We start from the raw sequence: 23137 nt of genomic DNA, 5'->3' as shown, positions 1-23137 counted from the left end.
TGATTATTATATATTAGGAGGAATAATTTGTCCGATGGACTAATCCAAAAGAAAAGAAAGAAATAATAATGATGATGATGATGTTGTTTATCAAACTCTGTCTATTTGTTTACAATATCACATCATCTGACATTTTTGCTTGACGATAAAAGCTCTGGAAAAGTAACCTCTGATTAATGTTTAGTTTTAAAATATGCAAACGAAGAAATGATTTGCAGCGATATTAAAGGGCACCTCTTCTTTTATAGTAAATTGAACTCATTAATAAGAAAAAAATTAAAATAAAATGGGGAGTTAAACTCGGGCTTGAACAGGGGGGGTCATTCAGTCTGTAGTGGAATGCTCTGCCACTGAGATATATCTCCAGATGATACCAAATCTTTTTTTTTTAAAGAAGAAATGATTTGCTGAGATGTAATTATTTCTCTTGCCGGTGCAACGTAAAACATTCCCCTGTAAAAATTATTCTTTTTATATATAAGAAAGAAAATTCTATTTTTAAGATCGGGTTTTACGATTTTCGATGCTTACAGTGTAAATTTATGTGCAAACTATATATAAGAAAACTTCCAGATATACAAATTAGCTTTGTGTGAAATTTGCAAAAGATAGATTCAGCAGTTTTGGAACCTACAAGGAAGGCATATCACAAAGTGAGTTTTATATAACAATGTAGATGCAAATTAGTTAGAATGGCCTTATTATGCAAGCAATTATTCTTATGCCAGCTAATCCGTCGGTGAGTCACGTTTAAATTTCTAGAAGCATTTTAGAAGCAACTTTAATCGTTTAATCGTCCCTCAGTCAGTGTTCTGTTCTATTATTTTAAAAGTTAAAATTAAATATTTATCACTAAACGTGCTGATAAAATGGACGTATCTCACATAATATCCGTTGTTTACATCATTATTCAAGCATCATTAAATGTTCAAATGAATCAATTGGAAATGAAAGATTTTAAATAACTATTTCTCTCGCCATTTAAATTCTTCATTTCCTTTTCAAATATTTCTCAGCGGCATTGTTGTTTGATTTAATGAAATTCATGAAATAATGTTGATTTATCATTCAGCATTTCAAGAACTGCTTTCTCATTTTAAAGAACGATTTATCAACCGTTATTTTTCGCTTTCTTTTCATTTATTCGGAGTAAATGGCTGACATAAATTGTTCAAAAATATTTCTTTACAATGAGAACGTGGTTCTTCGAAGGAAGTATTAAATAATAAATTAGTTGAAACTTTATTACCGAACGAAATTCTTTATTGCTTTAATAACAGAGCAACTCTAATAACAACTTTTATATAAGCGTACTAGACGAATAAATGTCTCATAAGGGATAACATACAATTCTCGAGTAGAATAGTTTGGCATCCGTTTTATGTGTTTTACAAAAAGTAAAATTAGCCTCCGTTGATCATGTCTGATTTTGGTTCTCTGCCCTGAAGTAGCGGACTTCACAGTAGATTTTTGACGTCAGGTTGCTTCTTCTGCCATGACCGATGGCGTTTATCCTCTCCTCTCTTGAAGCCGCTGGAGACCTGGTGTTTCCACAGATCAACAAGTGCCTACCATCTTCCAATATCTATGCCGACCATTTTCATATCTCTTTTACACGTGTCTTTAAGTCGAAGCTGATGGCCACCCTGTTTTCATTTGCCAATTATCAATTCTCCCCATAGATAAGCTATTTACGAATAAAATGAAGATAAAATGAAACCAAAACTGATGCCTAAAATCTTTATATTAATTTTGATTATAATACATGATTATAATTCATGTAAAAAGACTGAAATTTAAATCTTAAGCTTAAGAGACTGAAATTCAGGAAATAACGTTTAATTGGTGTCTAATGAATATGGATCAAATTTAATTCAAATCTGAAATATCAGATTTTTTAAACGGAAGATTGTCTATATCGTTCCCACTAAACGTTATTTAAAATAACCAATAGAAACTGAAATATGGCGAATATTTTTTAATTAAGGACTAACACCTATTTTAAAATTCTATAAACTCGATAAATATTTTAAAGATTTTTAAAATATACAAACATCTATAGTGCCTCTGTTACTTGCCGTGTTACTGAGAACATATATCTACAACTTCATAATGACGAGTTTATTAGTTTAGGTTTTAATCTTGTACAACAAAAATATATGTGTATAAACATACGCATATGCCTCAATTTATGTATTACCTGAATGTTAAAGTTTACAAAAATAATATCTCCGTGTTGCTTAGAATATATATTCCAAAATTCATAGTGATCATTTTTTTTTTAATTTAGGAAATTATACTTATAATACGCATAAATATGTACACATGCCTAACTTTATATATAGAGATAGGGTCACGTACCTTAATTTATATAAATAGATATAAGGTTAATAGGAAAGCATACCTCGAAAAGGAATGAAATATATCCCTAAGCAATGGCAAGGTTCAAATTATAATATTGGCCGCCTTATGTATGTGATAAATAATTGATTGGCAATTGTTTATTTAATCATAAAAAGTATCAACTGTTTCGGTGTTATTTAACACACAAAAACTAAACCTATTCGTAAAGAACTCACTACATACAAAACATAATAATGGAAGTATTATGTCCGTCTGTAACCGAAATCTCATCGCATTCAATAAAGATAATACTTCAGTTTGGAACAATCTGTTATCCTTATAGTAATTTGGCTGTTACATAACGAAGGCTGTGTTTTTATTTCGGTGTAAATGGTTCGAGTGACATCTTAAAGGCCAAAGGTAATCCCAGATGAGTGCCCCTTTTCGAGGAGCACGATTCTCCCCACATTAAAAAAACTTATGTCTAACTGTGTCCTCGTAAATACTCAAACTTTTTTGACTGGCTTCATTCTGTTATTGGCACCAAGTTTTCATGGTTCTTTCTGAGATCGAGCGTTTCCAGAAAAGTCACTTCCGATTAGTGTTTAGTTTTAAAATATGCAAACGATTTGCGGGGATTTTAAATGGTACTTCTTCTTTTATCGTAAATTAAACTCATTAATAAGAAAAATTAAAATAAAATGGTGAGGTACACTGGGGCTTGAACAGAGAATCATTCGATCTGTAGTCGAATGCTCTGCCATTAAGCTATATCTTCAGGTGATAATAATTCTGTTTTTTTAAGAAGAAATGATTTGCTGATTTTTTTATCTTCCTTGTTTAACGTAAAATATTCCCATAAAAAATTATTCTTTTTTTTTTCATCTATAAGAGAGAAAAACTATTTTTAAGATCGAATGTTTTTTTTTATTTTAATTACTTATCAGATGAATTTCTATTTAAAAAAAAAAACATATCTAAGAACACTGCCAGATATATAAGTTAGCTTTGTGTGAAATTTGCAAAGGGTAGATCCAGTCGTTTCGGAGCCTTTGAAGAAGGAATACACTCACAAAGTGGCCTTTATATAATAGATAGATAGATAGATAGATAGATAAGCTGACACAACCGTTTAAATGTGATTGACAATATACAAATATCGATGTATAATATAATAGGTGAAATATGAAAACTTTACAACAATCAAACCCATTGTAGATTAATTCTGATTGAATTGGAACAGCAAAACGCTACAAATAATGTGATGGGAAATTAGCCAATAGAAATGTATTTTCCATCTAAGCAAGAAAAGATAATTGATTAAAAATAGTTCAGTTTGATTGCCCTTTTTGCATCGACAGACTAGAGGCTTTTGTAGTAAAGAATAATAAATACAATTTGCTACCATTGATAGTATATGATGCTATGAAACCAATAGGATTCGAACTTGGCACGCTAAGGTTGACAAATCGACCTCGGCATCCACTTCACTCCTGTCACTTCTCGTTCTTTTATTATATCCATGCAAAATGTGAGTAATCTCTATGCTGCAGCTTGTATTGTAAGAGACAGCATCTTTTATTTTTCTAATAATAAATGATATTGTTTTATTGAACGGAAATGATTCATTTGGCTTCGTTAGTTCTTCAAGAGCAAAACAGAAATTATTTCCCAGCTTCAAGTTGATTTCGATTTTTGTTTTATTTTTTATCGGCTCAGATTTATTTCTTGAAGAATTGATTTCCATTGTCTCTAAATATATTTCCTAATTATATTTTTCTGTAATTAAACTTTAATTGCTTGATACTCTCCAAACACTTGATTATCGATTCGTCCATTTTTTATATTATTCATTGTTTTGTGTTTCAGTCATAAATAACCCCCCCCCCCCAAAAAAAAATGTCCAACTATACATTTCTTAAAAAACAATTATCCATTGTTTGGTAACAAGGATGAATGTTTTCATACTTTTATTTAACTCTAATAAAACATATTGCCACTTTGACCTAAAAGTTTACTATTTTGGGCCATTTCTGCATGCAGATGACTATGTTGGGAGTTGAGCAGCGAGATATCTGTTCGCATCATATTTTAACTTCTGCATCTTAGTACAGTCAGGGAAGCAGGAAACAGAGAAAAGAATGTCAAAGTCTAGCAATCTGAAGAAAAAAAAGCTATTAGAGTTGGAAGTTATTAGGCATCTAAGAATCTTAACAATGAAGGAGTGGAACTTTGCTGCTTGTCGGGTTCGTTGGGAATATGTACATCGAGAGGGGCAGAAATGATATGAGTTTATAAGAATACAATCTATTAAAGTACTTGTAAATCGAACACAATGATGCAACACTGCGTCGATGGGATGATGGTTCGGGCTTGGTTGATAATACGGATCAGTTAGATCCGACACTTTGTGACGCATTGTTTAAACGGGAAAAACTTGTAGTAGATGCATCATCCCAGATGTGGTAATGTTTAGATGAATTATGTCTTTGTAGAATACTCTCAGGTATGAAAAAATTTTCTAGCACAATAGCAGGAGCCCATTTTCTTTAAAGCAGCCTTGGAAATGTTCCAAATGTATTTGTTCTAACTCATGTTGTCTGTAAATGTTAAGCCGAGGAGTTTGAATGATGAGCTCTCGTGTGGGGTGCTATAAATTATAGCAATCAGTGATAATTATGTAACATTTTAGATGGCCCCCCTTGCTAAACTTTTACAAAAAACGCTCGACTAGTTACAACCACTATCTACGATTTCTCCCACTCTCTATCTGTGCCGAAATCTAAACGCAGATCTCACGAACAAAGCTTATTTACCAGAACTGCCAGTCTGTGTTCACTGGCTTGCTTCCCATTTGCATGCAACATAGTAGCCTTTAAATCCAGTGTAAACAAGTACTTATTTAGCCACCCTCATAAATAACCAAATTATACCCAATTTACACTATTGACGATTACTAAACTACCATATTACATTCATTAACCCTTATCCTCCAGTGACCTTCGGACCTTGATAAGACGTGACTCTCGAGTAAAAAAAAGGGGGAAATGGATTCATAATGTGTATTAGCTGGATTATTCAGATTACTATTCTCGCTGGATGTTTCGATAACTGTTGCCATTCTTACTATTCCGGTGATATGAACGGTTGAAAGTACTAAGTTATAATCTGTTTCAAATAAAATTCTTCTAGAGATTTAATGCTCAAACCATTTATGAATCTGATTTTAATTAGATTATTCGGACAACTGTTCTTTCTGGGATCTTATCCTTATAATATCTCGGCCGATGTAATCCCTGTAATTTAGATGCGTCTGTCGAACTCGGAACTCTTCATATCAAATCTGGAAATGTTCACGAAATTCGAACTGAACCTTTTAATACACGGAGGGAGATTATTCCTGCTCTCAGCCATAACTAGGTAAAAGTCTTAAGTGTTGCTTTAGTATATTATTAGTATCGTCGGAAACCTTCAGAAGACTGCCAATATTAGATCTGATTAGAACTGAGCACTTTATCCGTTGTGCCGGGGCAGCAATTCTGATGAATTCATTTCATGCTATTTTATAATAGTTTTATTACTGTGCGTAGCAAGACATGACCCACGCTTAATTTTACTTGTGATCATATCACAATGATTTTGTTTATCTATGTGATATGTAAAAGTGTATAAAAATATCAATGCACTCCTACATGCATCGTGCGTGTAAAATATGTGCAGTAGCGAATATCGATTATTATTTGTGGCAATGACCTATAACTCGGAAACCAATATATATACAACACACATATAGAAACCAATATTTATACAACACACATATAGAAACCAATATATATACAACACACATATAGAAACCAATATTTATACAACACACATATAGAAACCAATATATATAAGCACACATGTTTAATAGATTTGGTGAATCATTTACGAGTATCGATTTTTAGTCCATTGGTTAGAGCTTCCAACTGCCAACTCGATGGTTGTAGGTTCGATCCACGGCTGGGGATGTGCTAGTCTAGCTTCACTGATAAGTTGTGATGCAACGAAATAGTACAGTATGTGAATGACGATATATATATATATATATATATATATATATATATTGTTGAGCTGTAAGTATTTAAAAAAATATTATAGTAATAATCATGTGTTTGTGTGCGCGCGCATGAGGACAAAATACGGAATATATCATAAAATGAAATTCCGCGAAAACAAGATGTATGAAAACCACAAAAGGAAAAACAAATTAAGAAATCATCAAAAACGAGATACTTACCGGAAAAAATTCGGAAAAATTATGCTTCGCACTGATATTCATATAAAATCAGTGAAGTTAAAAATAGAAATAGGAAAAGTTCAAATAAAAAATCGTAGCAATTAGTATAGAAAGAACAAAAGGAAAGAGAAAGAAAACGCTTAATTAATGATATAAAGTAGAGGATTTCTTTTAAAATTAATTTCAGTTGAAGATTTTTCTTTCCTTTTCTTGGAATAGTTTTTTTTGTTGTTTTTTTTTCGGCAAATTTTTTACTTCGAGGGTTTTGCGTGAATGACTTAATGGATATGTATATAGCTATAAATAAATACACACTAATATTTATTATACAGTTGAAGATTTTTGATTAAAAAAATAACAAGACGCTCTTTTTCAAGCTTCCAGGGAAAAACTTTGGCGGCTATTCGAGCAATTCATTCAGCTTGTATCAACAGATGATTCTATTTTTGAAATTGGTTTTCCTGATATATTTCTAGTTAGACTTCTTTCTAGAAGGATATAGTGTACTTACAAGAGCGACCACGTGAAGGTTCCAACATCCTAAATAAAAGTGTTTTTGGTGGAATGTGTTTGATTTGAACTTGACAAACCCAGGTTATCTGCTTGTGTCGTTAACCACTTAACCACCGTTACCTTCGTTTGAGGAATTAAGTTTCTTGTTTAATCTATGAATTAAAAAGTTTAAGAAATTCAACGTCTTAATTTAATTTGTAATTTTCACAATATTTTTTTTATTTTGTTCGCTATTTTTTTTCATATTTCATATACAATGTTTCATTTTCTTTTCATTCTGTCTCTTTTGCATATTAATTGCTTTCATCGCGTGTGATCGCTGCGATGATAAATTCATTAATATTGATGCCGGTGATTTTTGCAGATTCTGCCGATGTTGAACTAACACAGACAAAGGATGCAGAATTTGAAAATCTAGGAATTAAGAGAAAACGAAGAATACTTCCCAAAACACCGGTACGTATTTACATTATATTTTGTGTCATCTTGTGTGGTTAAAACTCTGTACTTGCATCACAGGAGAAATACATCATATTAACTAACGAGAGAGAAAGGGTAGAATACCAGGAATGGTGGAACAATGTTGAGAAAATAGGTGGCTGGTCCACTATGATCCTATGGAATTTGGTGGCAGGAGTTTTAAGAGTCAGTCACTATGCAGAGCACCGACAGAAATATGTGCGGTGGAAGCAGGCAGGGCTCTTGCTTTAAAGAAAGTAACGAACAAAGTGCTAGCTGCATCCAGATGGAGTTGACCAAAACGATCAGAAGGGTGAATTAAAAAGTGATTTTTCGTATCTTTTACAATTACACATTTACATAGCTTTCGAGATGATCTGGCGTATCCAGTCATGTCGGGATTGCTGTCTGAACCGATATGATGCGAAATTTGAAATCAGCAATGAAGCCATTGCATCACTGAAGATCGTCTTTGAAGTATCTGAAGAATATATTTTACGATTGTTACATAAGACAAAATCAGAAATAGTGAGGCGCCTTTTTCGATAAGAACATGCCGAATGAACCGATCAAGCGATTTGCACCCTGACTAGAATCCTGCCACCCTATTTGGAGTGTTGGATTACAACTATAAGCGGATCTTGTATGTAACCTTGCAGTAATTGAGGGTAGGTAAAGAAGCCTTGTTATGTTTTGCAAAACCCTTACACATCTCTTCTATCTGGTATAATAATTACTAATAGTAAACTCAGCTGGGCGCTCCACAGCTCCCAAGGGTAAAATTTGGAGTTCTCCTTAACATCCGATATTCTGCTCAGACGAAGATTTTATAAGAATTCAATATTTTACACGAGTGTAAACGCTCTGTTAAAAATGCCAGCAGAAATAATGCTTCGCCAGTGTTAACGCGTCTACTTTTCAGTGTTGGATTGTATTCATATAAATATGGGTCATAACCATGAATATGCCGATTCACTAAAACTAAACCTGATACAGCTTAACCTTTGCCATATGCAGATTTTGTACACTTGATTATGACAAAATCGGTAAATTATTTTAAATAAAATACAGTTGGACAAAAATAATTTAACTCATCCACTCGTTTGTGACAAATTTGTGTTACGACTCCAACTGTAGCAGCTCTGTATATGACATTTTGATTTGAAACATCCTTGGAAGCGCATCAAATTGACTTTACTTACCCAATGCATATTTTGAAAATATACAACTCATTATATATGTAAGATATTTCGAGATAAAACTCCTGATCAAGTGGAAATGTAAAAATGTGTATATAATACACACACATATACACACGCACACACAGACACACGCATACACACACATTAATATATATATATATATATATATATATATATATATATATATATATACATATATGTATATATATACGCAAGTATGAAGGAACAATGAAGAAAGCAACTGAAAAATTTCTAGAGTTTCCGATAATATAAATCAAGAAAATAAAATGTTCGAATGATGCCTGTAAAGACAACTTTTCCTTCAACTGTTGTATAATGTAGATTAATGTTTGTCTTTTTTCAGTTAGAAATCAAGAAAGATACGACAAGGGTGATTGTAGGTCGTCTACAAATGAAGATCAACTACCTGCCCGAGAAGATGAAATTAGTTGTAACAGTCGTGAAAGTCGTTGATCTTGTGCCGCCGGACAAACCTGAACGGAAAATGCCAAGTCCCGTTGCAATGATACGATTACTGCCATCGAGGTAAGTAAATAGACTTTTTTTTTTAGGTTATTTTTAGTTTTTTTGTTTGTTTTTCAAGAAATAATAAAATTTTCTTTTATTTTTTTTTATTACTGAATAAAAGGTTTTACCCTTGAGATATTTAATGTTAAAATAAGAATGATTGTTTCAGTAAATTTCGTTTTCGATTCCTTTATGTCCAAGTAGTGTCTGCTTATATAAAGTTAAGTATGTGTATATGTGTATATATTTATATGTAAAGAATTCGATCCTAAACTAATTAACTGATCGATACGACTTCTTAAACATATCTTTCATTGTCACGTCAGATTTAGCATTATTTGACGGCTTAGTCTTAGACTGGTTGATATATATGATAGCTTATTTGAACCATCTGTTACCGTAAGGACTAATTTGCATGCATAAATACTTGTAGATTGAATCAAATAATAATCAGAAAATAATAGAAAAAATAACTAAAGAGGGAAAGACAGAGACAAAAAGATTAACATCAAATACTCAAACGAGATAAGTATTTCACAGATAAAAAAAACATGAGTAAACATTATGCTTATAGAGAATAATCGAGCAACCAATATATATATATATATATATATATATATATATATATATAGAGAGAGAGAGAGAGAGAGAGAGAGAGAAAGAGAGAGAGAGAAATAGCGAGTGAAGGAATGATAAATAGAGAGAGAAAGAGTGAGTGAGAAAGAGAGAGGGGTTAACATATTGAGGATATGATGGCATGCTTATGCAATTGGTATCCCATCCTCTTTGTTGTGATGTAGGTGATTGAGAAGCATGGGTCGCATAATAAAGAGACGAAACATGCCGATATACGATAGCAAATAAATGTAGATTTATTTACATCAAAATACAAGAGAAAGAATAAAGATAGATATAGTCAGATTTCATTTAGAAGAGACTAAGGTTACTTGCATTTAGTATTTGATGAGAGGCTGACGGCAAGGTCAGGAAAGCTGGTTGGCTGGCAAACCAGAGCGCGTTATCGTCACATCTTTACTTGTCGAGAGCCAGCGATACCAAAAGGCAATACCTGATATCAAGAGAGTTTTACATAAGTGAACGTGTTCCTTTTTTTTTTTTTTTTTTTTTTTTTGCAATAATCATGCTACGGTGAGGGAGGGAGGCAGGCAAGTAAGTAAAACTGATTTGAACATAACTTCAGAAATCTTTTGCATTTCTAAGAAGTTATTTGGGTGCAAGGGTGGAAAATGAATGGTCTGTATCTTTAGAAGCGGGAGTCGAAACCACTTTCAAACTAGTGAAGCGGTTAAAGCCCTGTTTATCAACGATTCCTATATATAATAAGTTGAATACGAGTTATTATTTTATCAATAAATGAAGAAGGTGTGCAAATTCACAATCTTTTTAAAGGTGCATTACTGAACAGAAGCTTCAATAAGATATGAACTCGAAATAGGCGTCAACATATCGTTTAGACTAATCATAAATATCACCGGGAAGAGAATGATAGAAAGAGGGGAGAAAGAGAAAGATATATAGAAAGAAATAGGGTGGTGGTGTATTTAGGATAATGGTGGAGGGATATCGAGACAAAAAAATAATAAAATGAAGTTTCGTAATCTTAGCTTGAAATTAAAATAGCGACAATACAAATATTAATTTTGTTTTTCTGTCAAAAGCAAAATTCATTAAGAAACCAAATACCAACGGAGTGGTAATCTTTCTCAGAAGATTGCGATTCAAGAAAGAACTATAAAAAAACACAGTTGCTTTTGTCTCAAAAGAGTCCGCAATTTTTAATCTGCTTTAGACCCAGACACATACATACACGCGCGTGCGCATATAAAAAAGAATATTCTCAAGATGCACGCATTCAGTTTATGCGTTTGATGATGAAACTGTTCATTCAAACTTAAGTATGACTACAATTTTCTAATAAACTAGTAAACCTATTTTAATAAATTATTTATTTACTACATTATAAATACCATTGTCCGATGACTGATATGATTAAGACGCGACCATTCAATTTACGTGCCCAGTTATGAAATAGTTTATTCAAGCTGTAATGTGATCGACTGATCAGCGAGCAAAGCCTCTTATAGGAATGCCTGGACGCATCTTATTTTAGATATACTTGTTTAATATTGGCGTTGAGACTACAACATGGTCGTCTTCAAATCCGATACCAATAAATATTTGGTAGGTCGTCTTTTTTAGTAATCAAATTTTGTTAATCTTTTTCGACGTTTTCAATCCTCTCCTCGTATTGCCTATCATCCAAGTGAGAATCTCATTAACCCGTTTTTAGCCTTTGTAATTCGGTACTCATTACTTATTGATCGTCACTTGAATCGAATATACGTGTTTCCAGCGGCTTCACTCGTGGGTTATAAAACGACAGCCCGATTCGGATTTTCACATCCTATCACAATTCTGGTATACGTTATCGTTTGAATATTGTGCACGTGGCTGGTTTTCACGGCGCACCATGCTTGTTGCTCTCCGCTACTCAGCGTTCACTTCTAACTTTTCCACACTAATTCGTATTCCATTCCTCTATTCTGCTCTCTCAAACGCACTCATCTCCTATTTGTGTGATTTCACATTTCTTCATATCCTCAGTCAAACAATCCTTGTATCACTTGTTCTGTCTTGTAACCCTTCTAGCTTCCACATTTCAGAATAAAATATTTTCTTAAGATATGCTGATCGCCGCCTCAGACAATTGAAGCTTAAGATATGCTGATCGCCTTTGACAATTGAAGATTTTATATTAGAGTAAACAATCTCTTCCAAGCCATTGTGTTGGTCTGACGATCTTGATAGTTAATTTTTCATTGTTTTTTTTTACGAAATTTTACGAATTTTTATTGATTAGATTGAAAAATTAAACACCCAATAAAACGTGACCGTTTGATGGACATAAGGGATTAACTGCGCAAATTCAATTTGACCAATTACCAACGTGACATGCACAAAACATTGATATTATTGTTTTTATTTCATTTCCCTTTGCAAAACTCAGTCCTATTGCGCAAAGCCAAAAACAGAACAACAATTTTCTTGTACGAAACAACCAAAATGAACACGGTAAATATTTAAAGATACAAAAACCTTTAAGCATAGTAATTATATTCACTAGGAGATCCACACAGGTCATTAACAGAGATTACTTGCTGAAAAAAACGGTGGTATGCCCTGTAGCCTAGCTGACAACAAGTCTCCCCAGATTACCAGTATTCCTCATTTCTTTCGATAACTCTTCCAAATGAATTTGCGTTATTGCAACAGTCGTTTACCATTGATTTCTCGCTGACAAAGAACATTGGTCATAACTTAAATTTGGGTGGCAATAAGGTTCAAGTTTCATTCGCACCCATCCAGAGGAAGTTTGGTTAGTGTTTTCACTTATTGGCCCTTCGACTTTTCGGCCAATTTGATTATATATATATATATATATATATATATATATATATATATATATATATATATATATATATATATATATATATATATATATATATATATATATTGTTTTAACAAAAACCAAGATATCAAAGAATGGATTGATAACAACAAATATAAATAAGATTATATATATATATATATATATATATATATATATATATATATATATATATATATGCGTAGAACTGCCGACAGTCAACGAGAATGGTTCTACGTTCAATCTTTGGCTTCGGAAAGGTGCTAGTCTAGCGGCACTGATGAGTTCTGATACAACGAAATAGGACTGTATGTTAATGACTACAAATATATATTTAAGCCTCCCCCTTTTGGGTAGAGCACTGTCATAAATAATCTCACCCGTTACTTAAATGGTTAAAAAATGCGAGGCTCGCTGTTTGTTTATAAACAAGCGGTTTAGGCAGTATAAAAGTGGTGGACGAATGTTTGTCTAAAATGGATATTTGTTGAGGTTATTTACGGGCGCCGCTTCCGTACGTCGATAGGTAGAACTGCCGACTGTCAACGCGATGATTCCAGTTTCAATCCTCGGCTTGGAAAAGGTGCTAGTCTAGCCGCATTGATGAATTTTGATACAACGAAACAGGAGTGTATATGGATAACTACATATATATATATATATATATAACTTTAAATTTATATAGATATATAATGCCCTAACATTGAGTTACTTGTTATATAGTAACAACATATTTATTGAATTTAATTTTATGTCAAGTAGATGTCAACTCCGTTATGTTAGACGGTCGAAGCGTATGTGAACACCGTCGGTACAGTCAATAACACTTACTTGGATGTTATTAACATAGTTGTTTTGCAAATATAATAAACCCAGCCATATTCCTTGTATGACATGATCACGTTAACACACCTCTTCCTATTAGACCTTGAAGTTAAATGACGCTTATCCTAGGAAGTAACATTTATTAAAGTACTAGGGACATACAATCAGATGTGAATCGCATGTAGATTTGATATTTCCTAGAAAATTGGTCCTTTGGTAGAAGCCGGTCCATCCCACCCAGGTCGAATACTATACCAGATATTACATAATGTAAAGATAGAAAGAAGTATCATATTCAAACCAATGTTATATTCACTGTTGTTGAAGTCCATTTTGTTTTGAGAATTCACATGTTTACTTATATTGTTTTATATAGATAAAAATTAAACAAATCTTTTAACATTTTCCAGTTGCTGGGAACAATTCGAAACGACAACAATTTTAAACAATTCTTCGCCAGAATGGAATGAGACTTTCACCTTCAACCAATTGCCGCCTTATCAAGTAAGTAGAGATAATCTTATACTCACTGTCATCACGAAGGTTAAGGTCTTGCGTGTTCGTTTCTCATTACCGTCTTAGCACTTTGTTTTAGCGAGTCCTGTCTCAGAATTGTCTGTTCTGCATGATATCCTCCTAGTTGGTTACTATTATTCGTTAACCTGCAGGATTGCAGGTGTTTAATCCCGACAGAGGATCAGTAGGGCTCGGCGGTTGCAGGCAAAGTCGGGAAATGTATTGCCCAGAAAACACGAAAGAATAGCACAAAAACACTTTCGCATTATTGATTTACACGTATTTTGTTTGTTTTCGCTTACCACGTACAGAGGTAGACACGACTGGGGACTGATCGATCATGATTTCGACACTTCGTTGATTTGCACCAGAGCCCTGTAGTCATGTTGTGCTGACAGTACATCTTTATTACCACCCCTACCACGGTAAGCAAAGGTTGGAATTTCAAGAAATATCGTCTTAAAGAGGTTAGTTTTACATAGAAATGCACGATGTTCTGTTTTTCTGCACCCAACGGGATATATATATATATATATATATATATATATATATATATATATATATATATATATATATATATATATATATATATATATATATGTATTAAAAATTATTATAGTAATAATTATATCAGCCCATTTAGGTTCCTATTGTTGAGCACTTTAAAGTTCAAATGGAAGTTGGTCACTTAAGCTAGCATGCGCAGATCATGATGTTATGATCATTAGATCACTCTGCATGGACGTCCCGACATTTATAGAAAGAAATGTTTAAATTTCAACGATATTTATCCCGGTTAGGTTGGCTGTGTAGTTTGTTCCTTGCTAATTAAGTTAGATATGGCTTCGTGGCAGGGTTGTAAACTCCCGACTGGCAGTAACCGTGAAAATCTGCACTGATGATTCCCAAATGGATGAAACACTAGTGTCTGTAGGTATTTAAAAATTATTATAGTAATAATTATATATATATATATATATATATATATATATATATATATATATATATATATAAAGAGAGAGAGATAAAAAGGAACAAACCAAGCTATGTGTTCAGCAATGTTTCGTCTTTATTTCGAGACTTTCTCTGGATGAATGAAATTAAGAAAACAAAACACCAGTAAATTTTTTTGAAAATATTTATTCAATGTAATGGAATGTATAACCTGTTTCATTTCAGAAACGGAAAAGGTCGTTAGAAATTTAAAAAAAAAGAGGACATAGCGTTGTGAAAGCGAGTAAGATGTCTTCATATATAACGTCATATAGTCGTTAATCTATTCATATTCTTTTGGGGGAAATATGTCCGTTATAATTCAAATATAGATGTGTAACTGAAATAAAATGAGCGTATTTTTGGTATGTAATTTATTGACTTATTACATGTATTGATTATTATAGGAGATGTTTTCTATATTTTGAGGGAGTTAGTCTGTGCCTAAAATTAAATTATGCTCTTTTAATAAAAGCTTACATATTAATGGCGATATATTATAGGGACCTCCACGTTGTTTGATTTGTACTTGAATTTTCGATAAGTGCTGATTAAAGAAGTCTCCGTCGCGGTTTATTTGAAATAAATTAAACTAGTTTTGCTTGTTTGCAGTTAAAAGTATGATTATGCTACAATGAATGAAAGAATAATGCATTCAGAAAATTTCTATTTCTTATATCTCTTTTATGTTCGTTTAGCCTTTTCTCTAATCTGCGTAAATATGGCAATTTTGGCAAGGAACAGTGTATATGCTTGTCTTGGAAACTGGTTTGTTTTGGAGATGTTTTTTTTGTTTTTGTTTTGAATGTTTGTTTTATAGCTTGTAATGTGGTTTGTATGATTGGAATTCCTGGTTTGTTTAATGTGTTGCAAATTATAGTATTATTGGTTTGTGTATTTAAAAATGGTGTCTGTTTATGAGAGAACTGTCTGGTGTATATGACATTTTCTTAATTATCCTGGGAAATAATACTGTGGACTTTTTCTTAGTATTTAATATAAAATACGTGGGATATTGCAAGATTTTTTAAAGTATTTGTGAGATATTTGAATCTTTAGAAGAATGATATGCAATAAAATTCTGTTTTAAACTTGGAAAATGCCACAGAAACGTATAGAATGCTTATGGACAATTTTGCATGAATCGAGCATCAGTTTTTGAGTGGCATAAGAGATTAAAGGAAGGCAGGTAGTCTGTGAGGGATAGTGAAAGGTGTGGGAGGAGTAAGAAAGTCAGACTATCAGAATAGAGAATTTCATGGATAAGGACCGTCGAGTTTCTATAGAGACAATAAGTGCACAGTTTGATGTCAGTGTAGAAATTGTACACACAATTATTCGCGAGGAATTGAAGACCCGGAACGATACTAAAGATTCATTAGTGTACTATCTATAAAAATGTGTCCATACGAAAAAACAGGAAACTTATAAAAAGCACCTTGTAACCTTTCTGCATAAACCGATTTTTCTATGTTGTGTTGTTATATCTTTTTTTATAAATCATCATCACACACATACTATCAACATAGAATAACGCTGAGCTTTCAAAATGTTATGCGTCTTTGAAATGTTTTAAAAGGTTGAAATAAGCTTGTTTTCTTCAATAATTACAAGAAACCTTCTCTACCACCAATAGTAATGGCCAAAAACACCTTACCCGAAAGTACTTCCTTTAAACTCCTCGACCTAACGTTCACAGGGAACATGAACTGGAATAAATACATTGAGAGCATTCCCAAGACTGCTGCGAAGAAGGTGGGCTCTCTCTACCGTGCTAGAAAATTACTTACACCTGAAAGTATCCTGTATCTCTAAAAGGCCACCATTCGCCCATGTATGGAGTACTGTTGTCATATTTGGGCTAGTGCGTCTGCTACTTGTCTCTCACTCCTGGATAGGGTTCAAAAGAGAGTCGCCAACCTGATAGGTCCTGAACTGTCATCTAGGCTCCAATATATATATATATATATATATATATATATATATATATATATATATATATACTTCGTCTATAGATGTATTTTACTTTTATATATATTTCACATATATGTATCTATACGGCATAATCATGCTTTCACAGCGATTCCCGCGAAGTCACGGAAGTTATGGAACGATGAGTGACCATATTGGAATATTAGGCACTCTACAGGATGGTGGGACAACATTACTGCAAAAGTCTAGTTTATTGGAGAACCCTGGGTAAGGTTAATTCCACACTTCAGGCCCCCGATTAGAATAACGTTAGGTCATGGAAAGCAAGTGAATGATGTAATACGGAAGCAATTAGGAATTATTTTGTTTATTGTTTTGTATCTCGTTGTGCTGGACAAAAGATCACTTTGGATACAATATTCAGGACAATCGCCCAGTATAGGCACTGCTCGGACTGAAAGAAACTGCAACCTATTGTCTGTACAACTGCAAAGAAAGCTGTGGCAATACATCAAAACACTTTCGAGAAACAGCGTGAATGGGGTGGTGAATGATGAGCAACAATGAATTCATGGAAGTGAAATGCAATTAACAAAATGAATAAATAAATATTTTGCTTTACAGCACATATATTGAAACCTGGCAGTAATATCCCGGAAACTATTGAACTCATTTTGATAGTGAACTGCCCAAGTTGTATTATATTCTTTTTCTATGACTTTTAAGCACCATTTAAATAACTTTTAAATAACATTTTCAATATATGTGCTGAAAAGCAAAATACTTGCTTATTCATAGCTGAACATTTTGTTAATTGGATTTCATTTCCTCTGATGATATGAGTCATTATTGAAAATCCATGGAGTAAGGAAATAAATATAATTCTTCTTCATATATTCCTTGTTTCAAACAATAAATTCTTAACTTAAATATATGTGTATATATTTTGATTTACATAATTTAACTTTAATCATTAAACTTATGTTTATATATATATATATATATACATGTATATATATATATATATATATATATATATATATAAAGCTGAACGTCTGTGTGTATGTGTGTGTGTCTGGTCACGAATAGGCTCCTATATGGTTGACTATTTTAAAAAAAATGATTATATATAATGATAGAAGATGTATCGAGGATCAGGAATGGGTATGTTTGATCTGGCAGCACGGTGATTCATAAAAATTGTAGGGTCTGCGTTCGCGCCTGCCTCCACAAGGTTTGGAAATAAAAAAAAGAAAAAAAACGTTTACAAGGGTTTTGATATACATGTACAAAAGAATACTTTGATAAGTATGTTTTAACTTAAATAGCGATGGTATAATAAAAATGTGGGGTCTGTGTTCGCGCCTGTACTCCATGGAAATATGGCACAAACTTTAAAAAAGACTTTTCATATCTATTTGCGTAAGTATACTTTGATAATTATGTTCCAGTTTGAAGAAATTTGGTATAATAAAATTATTGGGTGTTCGCTCGCGCCTGACCTCCATAGAATGTAAATACATCACAAAGTTTAACAAGTTATTTTAAAAGGGGTCCACAATGAGACATTAACTTTAATCTTAATTAACGTTAGCTTTTATTTATTTTTTTGAGTTGAATCATGTTGTTTCGAATAAATTCACCTCATAAATTCACGTTCTTATTAAAGTGTAAGCCAAAAAAGTCGGAACTTTAGACAATTCTCGACACAAATTTTGCATAACTCTGTTTTTTCCTTCTCCACTTGCACGTGGCACTCTTTCGAAAATAGATAAATAGATAAATAATAAAAAATAAGAACGTTACTTGTTATCGTGTCAAAAGAAGGAAAAAATTATTCTCACGTGATTTCGTCTCTTTTTAAAAACATTTACATAACCTTTTTATTTTTATTTATATATCTGTTTAAGCTTTTTTTGTCAGTGTACTAGAAGTAATTCACTTGATTACAACCCTTTCTGTGTGTTGTTTACATTACAATAGTACAACACTGAATCCGACGACGCAATACTACACCGTTCAATACTGTAAAACTGTTCTGCATGAAAAGGGCGCCATTTTCTTCTTATATTTATATCGATTCTTTGCTTTAAAAAGCTAAAGTAATTACGTGTTTACTTTTTTAATATTCCATTTTGTTGTTTCGGATTATTTTACTAAAGTAAGTAAAGCTTCATTATTTTTCAAAACTATTTTTGTTTCTTTGTTTTTCGATATTTCGTCGATATTATTTAGTAAGAGTGTTTAGCAAAAAAGCCAACATATGACTATCCGAAAAAAATATACAAGAAATAAATGTTCCCATTGTCAATAAAAGTTCAGTTCATGTTTTGTTTTGTTTTGAAATAGTTTTTAATGCTCTTTACTTGAAATAATTTCAGCGAACCGAAATGAAAACAAAATTTGAGGCGATAACTACTTAAATGCATTTTTATATAAACTACACATGCCATAATCGAATATTCCTCAAGCACAAAATAATGGAAACATTAAAATATGTTCATAAATATTCCTTACGTTCACGGAACTCTCTTAAATTGTTAACACAGAATGCTCAGGTGCCCTCCTTCCAATTGAAAACGAGGCTCTCCATTTCAAAGTCGCTGCCATTTTGATGTTTTTTAAACCGGTTTGTGAATTAAAAAAGTTTATTTTTTACAAACTACTTAAGAATACAAACCAATGAACTTTTCTACCATAAAAGTAACTTTTATTGACTATGATAACATTTATTTCTTGTGTATTTATATTATATACATATAACATTTTCTCTTGGTATGAAGCATCATTTTTTTGGTCACACTTGGCTTGATATAAAAAAATATATTTTCGCAAAAATTATCTTTACTTTCATGATATTTTGCTTAGGGTAAACATTTTTAGTATCAAAACCTATCTCTTTACAACCCCCTCCTTTTCATAACCTATCATACTTTTATCAATCACAGTCCATTTTCTGTAGGCTGTTTTTGAACCTAGTCAACGACGGATACTTCTGCTAGTATCTCTCTCTCTCTCTCTCTCTCTCTCTCTCTCTATATATATATATATATATATATATATATATATATATATATATAATATGAAGTAAAGGAAATTAAAAAAATTAATACAAGATCATTTCTCTTCATTAGCAGACGAGGTGAAGATTAATACCAAATTATCAATTATATAACAGCATTAGTATTTGGATTCCACATCGAATCGATGGGTAACTTGTTTTTTTATGATAATCATACTGCATAACTGAATTCGAAACGATGATATAGGTATGTGGGGGCGCCTTAATTCCCTGGGCGAGATGCACCCCCAGTCTTCGTTAAGGCACGTATCTAGGAGTACGAAATTCTGATGTAGAAACCTGCGGTCTGCTGTATACTATGTCCTGATGATATATATATATATATATATATATGTGTGTGTGTGTGTGTGTGTGTGTGTGTGTGTGTGTGTGTGTTAGCAGAGAAACCAAACGTTGCCCGGTATTGATTAAAGATCAAGGAATGTTTCACACTTTCATTACTTTTATTATGTTCGAAATTGGTGAAATTACTCGTACTTCAATAAAATCGATTAAGTATCTGCTCTAATAGGTGACCAATCGCAATGCACCGGAAGAAGATTCACATGCAATGATCTAGTTCGCAAGACATTGTATTTATCATTGCCCTGCAGAGAACCGACTGTTGATTTTATAAACTTATTTTATATAATGGCTTTAATTAAAGTTTAAATTGCAAAAGTCAAGTATCATGTCCCATGGTGCTTTCAACAAAAAACAATCATTTTAAATGCAGCCATGTTTTTTTCAAAGCCCCTGCGTTTGATTTTATACCCCGAACATTTCTGCTTGTGTGGTGCTTAAATTTCTCAAATGCACGTGAAAGGTTAGGATGTATAATGATGTGAACTTTTGTCAAAATAAGAATTTATAATTTTTAATCAGATTTTTTCGATTATCGATTTTAGACACTTATCAGAGGCATTCCGATATAAAACTAATCTAAAGACACCCACAGAAACATAAAGTATATTTATTTGAGATTTCAAAAAGAATCATTCCAGTTGTTTCGGAGTCAATAGGGAACGAACTCACACACAAAGTGCTTTATATAGATAAGCAGTATTGCGTAGTAAATGAAGGAAAGAGAAAGAGAAACAAAAAGAACTTTTTCTTTGTTTCTTATATTTAATAACAATAAGCGTATTCAACAGAAACTTAAGTTGTAGACAGAAAAATAAGGTGGAAAAAATCCATTCAATAAGAAACTGAAGTTTTAATATTCAATCTAATATTCTTTTTATAATCATTAATTTTTCTTCTACTGCTTTTAGGTTTTAGTTGAATATGCTTAAATAAATAAAAATACGTCCAAATAAAAAAAAATGAGCGACTTTCTAAGAAAAAAACGAGGCGGAGACATTAATCTTAACATCGTTTAAAAAATCAAAACACTTAAACAGATGAACGATAAAAACGAAGCAGTAAATCGTCTATGGCATCATAACAGCATGGATTAGGGCGCTGGAGTGAAATACATAACGTCCAAGGTTCAAATCCTACCAACAATCAAGCTAGGCTGATAAGGGCTCCGAAACACTCGTGTCCGTGGATTACTCTTTTTCTTTTTTTCTTTTCTTTTTTTTTAATAATAAATGAATAGATAAATAATACGTCCAAATCAAAATGGGCGACATTCTAAGAAAACACCAGTTCTTCGGGGCGGAGACATTAACCTTAATATCGTTTAAAAAATTCAAAACAAAGGTTATTCCTGCTGAGGTGGTTGACTATTTCTCTATTTAATATTGATTCCAGTAACTTACTCATAACACAGAGAAGACTTATTGGTCTGTATTGAGAGGAGATGACTTATCACCTGAATTCTTAAATACAGGGCAAACTGATGAGGTCTTCCAGGGGGGTCGGAAAGCACTTCTCCTTAAGGCAGCGCTTAAATAGTTTCGTAAGTATGGGAGCAAGTTCTGGTTGAAGCTTTTTTAACACTATAATTGGGATGCCATCAGGGCCAGTTGCTTTACTGGAATCTAGGTTTTTTATTAGCTTGGCGACCTCATGCACGGATATTTGTATGTTACCTAGCTTGTTCTGTGTTATAGAAGGAAATATTGGGAGTTGATGGCCTTCGTCGCATAGGGTAGAATTAGCTGCAAAGTTCTTTGCAAATAGTTTGGCCTTGTCTGACGCTGACGAGATAACCTCTGGTCCATTGATAATGGTTGGGATAGAACGCACACTTCTGTTCAGGATCCTATTTGTTATTTGCCAAAACGGGTGGGAACCAAGCCGCTGATCAGCTACCTTGGATTTAACAGACTGGGCATATAGCTCTCTTGCATTTTTTATTACTCTTTTACAGTGGTTGCTGGCAGTAATCATTAATTTTTCTTCTACTGCTTTTAGGTTTTAGTTGAATATGCTTGAATAAATAAAAATACGTCTAAATAAAAAAAAAATGAGCGACTTTCTAAGAAAAAAACGAGGCGGAGACATTAATCTTAACATCGTTTAAAAAATCAAAACAAAAACACTTAAACAGATGAACGATAAAAACGAAGCAGTAAATCGTCTATGACATCATAACAGCATGGATTAGGGCGCTGGAGTGAAATACATAACGTCCAAGGTTCAAATCCTACCAACAATCAAGCTAGGCTGATGAGGGCTCCGAAACACTCGTGTCCGTGGATTACTTTTTTCTTTTCTTTTTTTTTTAAATAAGAAATGAATAGATAAATAATACGTCCAAATCAAAATGGGCGACATTCTAAGAAAACACCAGTTTCAAAACAAAACCACTCTTTGTTTTATTTCTAGCTCTCTTGTTAATGCATAAGGTTGTCCTCAATTTACAATGTCTGTTTATTTTCTTTTTACAATTAAAAAAAATACTGTGAATACACACACATATGCTTATATTTAGACAGCACATCATTTTCAGGGCTTGTCTTTGAAATACTTTTTTTTCTTATTTTTGTGCCGATTCTCTCGATTTGTCCAACATTTCTGTTCGTCTCTGCTGGCAAATTGTTTAATATGTAGCCGAGTAATAGTCAGCCATTTTTCTCAAACTATTG

At 32.7% G+C, this 23137-nt stretch overlaps 1 protein-coding gene across 3 annotated transcripts in view; it reads left to right on the top strand.

The window, feature by feature from the left end:
• The window catches only part of LOC145259675 (regulating synaptic membrane exocytosis protein 2-like), a 602608-nt gene that overhangs the window by 477795 nt on the left and 101676 nt on the right, over positions 1-23137 (top strand). For all 3 annotated transcript variants that reach the window (XM_080117339.1, XM_080117347.1, XM_080117356.1), the window contains 3 exons: positions 7500-7591; positions 9161-9342; positions 14008-14101. In XM_080117339.1, the coding sequence (XP_079973465.1) occupies positions 7500-7591; positions 9161-9342; positions 14008-14101 (368 nt within the window). The remainder of the gene's footprint in view (positions 1-7499; positions 7592-9160; positions 9343-14007; positions 14102-23137) is intronic.

This window comes from Euprymna scolopes, chromosome 3, assembly GCF_053919585.1.
Source record: "Euprymna scolopes isolate OS-2025 chromosome 3, ASM5391958v1, whole genome shotgun sequence".
Lineage (NCBI taxonomy): Eukaryota > Metazoa > Mollusca > Cephalopoda > Sepiida > Sepiolidae > Euprymna > Euprymna scolopes.
This window is presented reverse-complemented; position numbering and strand designations above follow the sequence as displayed.